Source organism: Octodon degus, unplaced genomic scaffold (assembly GCF_000260255.1).
Source record: "Octodon degus isolate 3935 unplaced genomic scaffold, OctDeg1.0 scaffold00089, whole genome shotgun sequence".
Classification (NCBI taxonomy): domain Eukaryota; kingdom Metazoa; phylum Chordata; class Mammalia; order Rodentia; family Octodontidae; genus Octodon; species Octodon degus.
The window spans coordinates 7,937,588-7,946,434 of NW_004524665.1; the positions used below are offsets into that span (position 1 = coordinate 7,937,588).

The following is an 8,847-nucleotide window of genomic DNA, read 5'->3' on the forward strand; positions in this document are numbered from 1 at the left end:
CTGTTCTTTCCCTTTGAGCAGTTTCTTTCCCTTTCACAATATCTAGTATACCTTTCAGAGTGGCTTGTTTCTTTTTAACTTCAGTTTTTGGCTGATACATCAGGGAAAACTGTTGTTCTGGATGCATCATGTCAGGCGTAACTTGGGTAATCGTGTCTACTTTAACGCTCATTGTTTGTGGAGAAAGCATTCCACCCTCTCTTCTCCCCATGCCCCAGCCCCGGCTCCAGCCAGATGGGACCCAGTGCGGGGCGCAGAGCCTTCCCTCCCTCCGCGTGGCTCTGGGGCCCCTGCTCCCCTGCTTGTCTCTGAGATCCCAGTGTAGACCCTGCACGAGTGACCTCAGCGGCCCTTGTGCCTGCCCCTGGCTGCTGCCAATCTCCAGGCCCTCTCAGCGCTGTCCACGGCACCATCTTCAACCCTCACCTGCAATGAGCGCATGGGGTGTGTGGGTCCTTTCTGATTCTGTCACGGCAAGCTGTGCTGCCGTACATGTGGCAGCCGCCGTGGATGTGGCAGCGCCCGTGTCTTGTGTCTCCCACAGGCCACTACCACTTCCAGGGAAGCCGAGAGCAGGATTACTGGACTGCAGGGTACTGCTAGCTTCAGATTCTTGAGGAAAGTGGACTTTTCCCACCTTTTCTTTGATCTTTGAGAATGGGGCAGGCTGGGTATTGGACTCCAGGCCCTTGTGCTGATCTACATTTCCAAACCGTTTTTTTTTTTTTTTTGTTTTGTTTTGTTTTGGTTTGGTTTTTTTTGAGACAAGGTCTCACTAAGTTGCACAGGCTGGGCAAAAACATGTGCTCCTCCTGCCTCAGCCTCCCAGAGAACTTAGATGACAGATGTGAAAGTGGCTGGCTTTAAAGTAACTACCGAAGGGAGTTCTCGCACCTGGGTGAGCTATGCTGAACTTAGGGGAGACGAGGGGACATCACTGCTCCTTCCTTCCTGTACACGTCAACATTCAAGATGTCACCTTTGGTAGGGGAAGATACAGGGGACAGGCTGCGGGCAGGCTGTCTTGGCCTAGTTGTCAGGGTGCAGTGGCTCCCAGAGAACCCAATGTGACCTCATTCTGGGTGAGGTGCCTCCTCCGCCTGAAGAGTCCGCACCTGCAAGGCAGGCCCTGGCCTCAGGTTTCAGGTGGGCGGGGTCTCCAGTGTGGTCTCCATGGCCTGGGCGAAGTCCCTGTGGCAGGGCACTGGGGCACACCTGTCCACCGGCCTGCCAGAGTGCTGCCCAGGTGTGTGAGGGTGATGAGCCGAAGGGAGCAGACGCCGGTGGCTGCTGCCCCTGGGCCGTGATCGCCGCTGCCGTGGGCCACAGCCTGCTTTGTGTGTCCCGGAAAAGTCAAGCCAGGCAATTCCTCAGATCTCAGCGGCCAAGCTGGAGCAGCTGCCGTGGCTCCAGTATCAACAGGAACTGAGAGGGCGTGCAGCATCGTGGTGGATCCCGCGGGCTCTGGGTAGGGGATGTAGCACCCTTCTTGGGACTCCCGGGAAGCTGCCCCCATGCTCTACAGGGGACCAGAGGCCGCCCAGTGGGCTGCAACCTCCTGCCCTGCCAGGAAACGGCACAGCAGGGTCTGGTGCCACCTCAGTACCCTCATGGGTCCCCATGGACATCTGCTCTTGAACCTGCCACAAACCCTCAAGCACTTGGTCTCATTGTGCCCAGTCTGGAGGCAGGGAACTGGTGAGATAGCATGGGCTCCGCGGGAAAGCCCACAGCCCAGGCAGGACCACCGCCCTCAGGCTCCGTCCCTTTCTGTGCAGAGTGGGCAGGATAACCTTTGCTTCCTCTTGCTGAATCCAGCATCCCCACACGCTGGGCCACCTGGGGTCCAGATCCCAGGACCTGCTGGGGCGGGTCAGAGGGGCAGGGCACAGGGAACAGGGCACCCGGCCACGCAGGCCAGCCCTGCCAGGAGGTGTGCGACAGCAGAGGCATGTACCTCTCTTCCCTGGTGGGTGCTGGGAACAGAAAGTCCTGCAGGCAGCAGCAGGGTAGCTTACTGACACTGCGTGCCTGATAGGGACCCCAGGGGGCCTTGATGCCCATCTACTGGGCAGAGGTCAAGGGGTGGGGGTCCCCCTTTCCTTTCTCAGGGTACTCCCAGAAAAGTGCTCCTGGGACCCAAAGGTGGAGAGGGGGCCGCTGGTCCCCTCTTTCAGCCAGGGCTCCAAGTCCCCCACAGATGCGGCTGCTTCCCCAAGCAGGACAAGTGGGGCACCAAGCCCTGACATCTATTTCCATTGGGTCATTAAGTCCCCTGTTTTGAGATCATTTTGGTTAGGGGATGCAAACAGCTGCTGTGTGGGGAACCTGGAAGATCACACATGAGATGATACTGAGCGGAGCTTGGCTGGAGCAGAAGGGCGAGCAGGTAGCCCTCGACTCCTGCCCCCGTCTTCCCCCAGGTGGGACACGGCGCTGCGACAATCACCTGCCCTTGCCATCCCAAGGCCTGCTCAGTCTGGGCTCCACGACCTCACCCCGGACAGAGGAGGAAGAGGGCCGGGGCTGCACCTGTGCCTTTGGGCAATATGTGACCCCAGGAGCAGGCAGCAGTGAGGCCCCTTCCCGAGCCTCTCCTCACCCCAGCACACAGGGCCAGGGATTCCTCGAGGCAGCTGCCTTTCCTCTGCATTTTCTGTTCATTTTGGAAAGGGTCTCACTAAGTTGCCCAGCCTGGCTTCCAGCTGGAGACCCTCCTGCCTCAGCCTCCCGAGTAGCTGTGATTTCTGGTGCACAATTTAGGACACCTTTCCCTGGGAGGGTCTTCTGGGATCTTAAGCATGGGGTGTCCAGCAGGCCCCACTCTAAGACATGCCTTTGCTGTGAGTCTCTTCTTCCAGCTTCCTGTCTCCTAAATGTGCCACCCACCCTCTTAAAAATACTCCTTTGACCAAGCATGGGAATTACACCTATAATCCCAGCACTCGGGAAGCTGAGGCAGGAAGATTGTTGTGAGTTAGAGACCAGCCTGGGCTACTTGTGCCTTGTAGCAAGACCCTATCTTAAAACAAAAACCAAAACCAAAACCAAAACCATGTGTATATATTCCCTCTGAGCCGGCACAGGGCAGGCCAGTAGAAACAGCCCAGCACAGCGGCCACAGCAGTCCCCCCACCCCGCGACCTCTCATCACTGCTGCTGCTGCTGCTGCTGCTGCTGCTGCTGCTGCTGCTGCTGCTGCTGCTGCTGCTGCTGCTGCTGCTGCATAGGACATCTCCTGTTCGCTCCTGCCTGCCTCCTCTGCCCCTTCTTCCCCCACGTCCTCCAAGTGTGGAGTCTCAGGACAGCTGGGCTCTGGTAGGCGCACACTTGTGAAGGGCTGGCCCAGTTGTGCTCTGGGGAATCCAGCCCAGTGACAGCTGTGCCAGCCCGGTGAGGACAGACCGGCCGCCCCCAGGTTGGCAAGCGCTGGCCCAGCGACACATGTGTGTGCATGTGCATGTGCGTGTGTGCATGTGTGTGTGCATGTGTGTGCGTGCGCATGGGGGGAAATGAGAGCTCTGCTCTTAGCTTGCACAGCTTTGGTTCTCTGGGAGGCGGGCTTCTTTCCTAGTTCTTCAGAGTCTGCTTTGGAAGCTGAGAGGACCTCGCCCAGCCCTCTCCCCATGCCAGAGCTGCTGGGGTTTTGGCTAGTTGTTTCTTTTAAAAGGTCTCCATGACATCTTCTTACTAGTCTGCGTCTACAGTGGCATCTGCACCTGTGCCTAGCACTGGGCTGAGCTCCATGGGCAGGGGTCTCACAGAGCCCTGAGTGTAGCCTATGGAAGGCCTAGTGGTGCCCACCACTCAGGGCTCTCTCAGTGGAAGGGCCACTCAGGTGCTGGGGCCGGGGGAGAAGGTTTCCTTCCCCACACCTGGTCCCCAAGCTCCGAGGTCAGGCTGGCTGCAGCTCTGGCAGAGTGGTGCCAGGCCACCTGGGCGTCACACATGGTGGGGCCACCTGGTGTGTGGGACCCTGCAGGGAGAGCAGAGGGACTACTCAAGGGCTAGGTACCTGCCGGGGTCCTGAGGCTCTGGTGGCCTAAGGGAGTGAAGGGAGAGCCTCCCCATCCCTTCCTGCCTGCCTCCAGTGTCATTGTACAAGGACAATGTCCCTGGGGTGACAGCCTCCAAATATAGTGTTCTGGCTGTCACGCCTAATCCCGGGCCTTGGACACATGTCACAGCATGTCCCTTGGCATGCGGAAGCTCTTAGGCACGCCAGGCCTGAGTTCTGTCTCAGCCTCACGGCTGGGCTCAGGGGTACTGTCTTGACTCTCTAGGCCTGGGTGTCCCAGCAGGGATCCAGGAACGTCCCAGTGGTTGCAGCAGGGCCGAGTGGGTCTCCTGTGATGCCCACTGTGTCCACAGCTCAGCGGCCACCCTAACCAGCTCTCTCAGCCCCCAGGGACCAGGACTGCTCAGTGTGTTTGGGATGCTCCCCAGATGCCTAGAGCATTTTGAAGCCTGCACCATCTTGCAGCCCTGGAGCTGGGCTCTGCCTGGGCCTGTCCTCAGAGGTGGCCTTGTGCTGACCCTCTGGGTGTCTCACATGGGGAGCCTGGCTTCACAGCTGGGGCTGTCTATGCCAGCACGGCTGCATCGGAGCCAGGGCTGGATCTGGAGATTCCCTGCTCCCTCCCTACCCGGGCTGGAGCGCCCATCTGTCTGGCTTGGAGCCACAGCACAGGGGGGAGGGCGAGGGGAGGAGGGGGCCGTGGGTGCTCCTTCCCACCTGAAGTGGTCGGGAGTGTGCGTCTGTCCCTCTGGCTGTCCCCATCTGACCTGGGCATCCACTTCTCTTTGTATCTTTGTGGCCTCGGGATCCAGGTAGCCCTATAGCCTTTCCTCCTGCTGTCCCCTTGTCACAGGCCCTGAACCATGCCCTCCCTGATCCCCACCAGTTCTTGGGGGGAGAGGCTCAGGCCTCGGTGGACACACTGCACCCAGCTGTGTCCTCATCTCCAGAAACACAGGAGGGAGCCCCAGTCCCCCCATCAGTAGCAGTCACCTTGTTCTTGCCAGCCTCCATGTGATGGGGTAGGAGCCATCATTTAGGGGCTTCGGCCCCACTGGGCTCCCTCACCCTCTGCCCGATGGACACACAAAGCCCCGATGGCACCTCTATCCCAAGGACTCACAGTGGCTCTGGGTCACATCCTGCACAGCCAAGGCAGAGGCTGATGTCCAGCCCCTGCTCCTCTGTGCCTTCAGGGAAGAGGCACCAGGACCTGCAGGGTCAGCCCAGGGAGGAAGGTGGACAACACGCAGCAGCTGCAGCAGGGGAGGTGGCCAGGCCTGTACCCCTAAAGTTGGAACAGAACTGGGCGGGGTGGCATATGTCTGTAATCCCAGCACTGAGGAGGCTGAGGCAGGAGGCTCACTACGAGTTCAGGACCAGCCTGAACTACACAGAAAGACCCTGTTTAAAAAAAAAAGTGTGAGCAGAGCCTGTGGAGGAGGCAGCGGGTCCGAAGGCCCAGGGAGGGTTCTGTCTGGCCAGGCCAGGCTCTGGGCAGCACATGCAAGGGCCAGAGGTCCTGCCAATCATGGATCTGCAGGCACAGCAGGCCCAGTGGCTGCACAGCTGGTGTGCTCAAGTTGTTCCTCTCCCCAGAGGCTGCCAGGCGCAGGTCCGGCTGACTGGGTCCTGGGGCTACTTGGGAATGAAGCCTGCTGGGAGCAGCAGGGCCACAGGGGTATGCCCCGGGAATGGTGCACTTCTAGGACTCCTGTTCTGAGTGTCCCTGGGGCAGCGTTTGCTATGCCTCTGCACCCAGAACCCTGCTTCAGTTTTCCTGTCACTGGGGCACAGGATTTCCAGGGTCCATGTCTGTGACAGGTAGCCCAGTGGTGCCCCCAACAGGCAGAGGCCCCACGTGCGCAGCTGGCCCTGGTGCCCGTCCTGGCTAAGGTGAGGCAGGCCCGAGGCTGGCTTTCCACAGGCAGAGGAAGTGTGTGGTGGCCGACAGCCACCAGTTTCAGAAAGTCCTCTGTGACTATTTTTAAAATCTTGGGTGGGAGCCCTCACACCAAAGCGGAAGCCACCAGGGAGAAGACAGACCGGACATCTCAAGACGAAAGGAGCCTGTGCCTGGGAGCGGAGGACAGAGCCGTGTGCCCCGCTGCCAGGAGACAGACGAGAGCCTTCCTGGCCACAGCTGCGCACGCTTTCGTTTTGAGACAGTCTTACAAAGTTGCCGAATTGCCCAGGCTGGGCTCAGACTTGCGACCCTCCAGCCCCAGGCTCCCGGAGCACTGGGTTGCTGGCGTGCGCCATGGCACCCGGCGGGGCTTTTTAAAATCAGAAGTGTGTGCTGCATTTCAATCAGATGCCATCCTGACGAGTGCGGATGGCTTGGTCCTTCCTTCAGCGCGCCGAGGTGTGATGCTTCAGACGCAGGCTTAGGGCAGCCCGAGCTGAGCCGCTCCTTGTTCTGTGCAGCTTGGGGCAGTCTGCCAGGCCTGCACAGGGGAACTGGGGGCGTGACCCTAAGCACCCCGAGATCAGGCATCCACTCCACCAATGCCCACCCACCCTGGCATGCCCCAGAGGCCTACGGCTGGTGGGCACTGTGTACGTGAAGAACCCAGAAGCTTTTACTAAGAACTGAAGCATTTTTAGTAAATATCAATAAAGACAGTATTTTAAAAACACTCTTCTGGGCCGGGGAGATGGCTCAGTAGAATAAGCGCTTCCCTGGCAAGTGCAAGGGCCTGAGTTCAATCTCTGGTTCCACCAAAAAAAAAAAAAAAAATCTAAAAAAAAACCTAGCTCCACATCCATACCCTACCTGCCCTTAAGGCAGCCTGAGCCAGCCAAAAAATAAATAAATAAACAAACAAATAAATAAAAACACTCTTCTTCTAGCATAAAATAAAACCAAGTTTCATAACAGAATAACAGTGGTTAACGTACCACATACGGTAATCTTGAACCAAAGTGGTGCTGGGAGGGCAGGGCACAGACAGAAGCAGGCGCCCTCTTCCAAAGCACAGGAAGTAAAAGGCAGAGCCCAAGAGAAACTGACAGGAAAGATGGAACAAATCATCACCTATCTTAGAGCTTTATTGTTGTCCTCCTTTTTTTTTTTTTTCTTCTTTTTAGTGTATTTAGTACAGGGTCTACAGGGTCTCACTATACAGCTCAGACTCATAGTGATCCTCCTGTTTTCAGCCTCCCAAGCACTGGGATTACAGGCATATGCCACCACACCCAGCCTCAGTCCGTCTCACCAGCATGACACGTCAGGGATCAAATCTCGGTCCCTGCACTCTGCCTAAGCAGGCGCTTTAGTCCACTGAGCTATCTGGCTGGCCCTTGTCATTTTTGAGACAGGTCTTGCTCTGTGGCTCCGGCAGCCCTGGAACTCATGGAGGGATCCTCCTGACTCGGCCTCCTAAGTGCAGGGATTGTAGGCGTGCACCACCCCAGCCCAAATATATCAGGATTTTAATGTTTATTAATGGCTTTAAAATATTTACCTTTTGGTAGAGTTTTATTTCTTGCCACGGAGATAGCTCAGTAGAATAAGCGCTTGCCTGGCAAGCACAAGGGCCTGAGTTCAATCCCTGCTACCACAAAAAAAGTTTTATTAACAGCTAGTGTATTTTATTTGCATTTATTTTGTTTAGTAATAAGATAATTTATAACCTGTTCTCAGATTTCGTGTTTCAACCTAGTCCACTCATTTCATGAGTGGTATTGCCATTAGTTTTTTTAAGAGAGTGTGATTGAGGGGCCAGGGAGATAGTTCAGTGGTTTAAGCACCTACCTGGCATGCACAAGGTCCTGAGTTCAATCCCTGCTACAAAAAAAGAGAAAGATTGTGATTGAATTTTTAATCACATTCTTGAGGGATTCCCCATATTATGTGTGCTCTTTTATCTCCAGGGATTCCATTTTTAAAATTGCTCAATTCTTACTACTTTTTTGGCTTTTAACATTCTAGTCAGAGTGTCCACTTACGGCTGTGCTTTGGGAATCTGTTGACTTTCTCAGCTGCCTGACGTTGATCTGGGGCTTTTGAAAAGATGACGACTCCCACGGGGCAGGACCCTGACACAGCCTCAGAGTCGCCTTCCTTGTTGAATTTTCCATTCCCATTTTGTGCTGTTTCTCATCCACTTGGCCTCCAGGGTGTGTTGGGAAGAGGTCCCCATGGAGAGGGGCAGGAGGAGCCCTCCCCAAGCCCAAGCCTGGGGTGCAGCAGGCAGGGCCTGGGGAGCACATTGGGGTGTGGCCCATGCCTTCCGCTGGGCTTTCTTCCTAAAATGAGGTTTTAAAATTTTATCTTTTTTTAAAAAAAAAAAAAAAGAACCAGGGATTGAACTCAGGCCCTTGTGCTTGCCAGGGAAGCGCTTATTCTACTGAGCCATCTCCCCGGCCCAGAAAAAAAATAAATAAATAAATAAAATAAAGTAAAATTTTATCTTTTGGGCCTGGCATGGTGGCACAAGCCTGTACACTTGGGAGGCTGAGGCAGGAGGATCCTTGCCAGTTCGAGACCAGCCTGGGCACAAAGTAAGCTCAAGGCCAGCCTGAACTGCATAGCAAAACCCTGTCTCAAAAAGTAGTAATAATAATAAAATAAGTAAATTGTATTTATCTATTTATTTAGAGACAGAGTCTTGCTATGTAGCCCAGGCTGGCCTTGAGTTTATAGCAATCCTCCTGTCCCAACCTCCTGAGTCCCAGGATTACAGATGTGCACCATCCGGCCCAGCTCATTTTAATGAGCTTTTTTTACATAGAATTATAAAAATAGCAAATGATCACTGTAGAAAGCTTGACAATTTCAAACAAAAGAAAAGCTGGGGGCCAGGGAGTTAGCTCAATAAAATAAG

The 8,847-nt window shown here is 55.5% G+C and overlaps 1 protein-coding gene across 1 annotated transcript in view; it reads left to right on the forward strand.

Annotated features, from left to right (window-relative positions):
- The window catches only part of Ramp1 (receptor activity modifying protein 1), a 21,529-nt gene extending 16,493 nt beyond the window's left edge, over nucleotides 1-5,036 (forward strand). The window contains exons 3-4 of the mRNA XM_023722069.1: nucleotides 4,402-4,543; nucleotides 4,872-5,036. Of these exons, the coding sequence (XP_023577837.1) occupies nucleotides 4,402-4,543; nucleotides 4,872-5,036 (307 nt within the window). The remainder of the gene's footprint in view (nucleotides 1-4,401; nucleotides 4,544-4,871) is intronic.
- The last annotated feature ends 3,811 nt before the right edge of the window (nucleotides 5,037-8,847 follow it).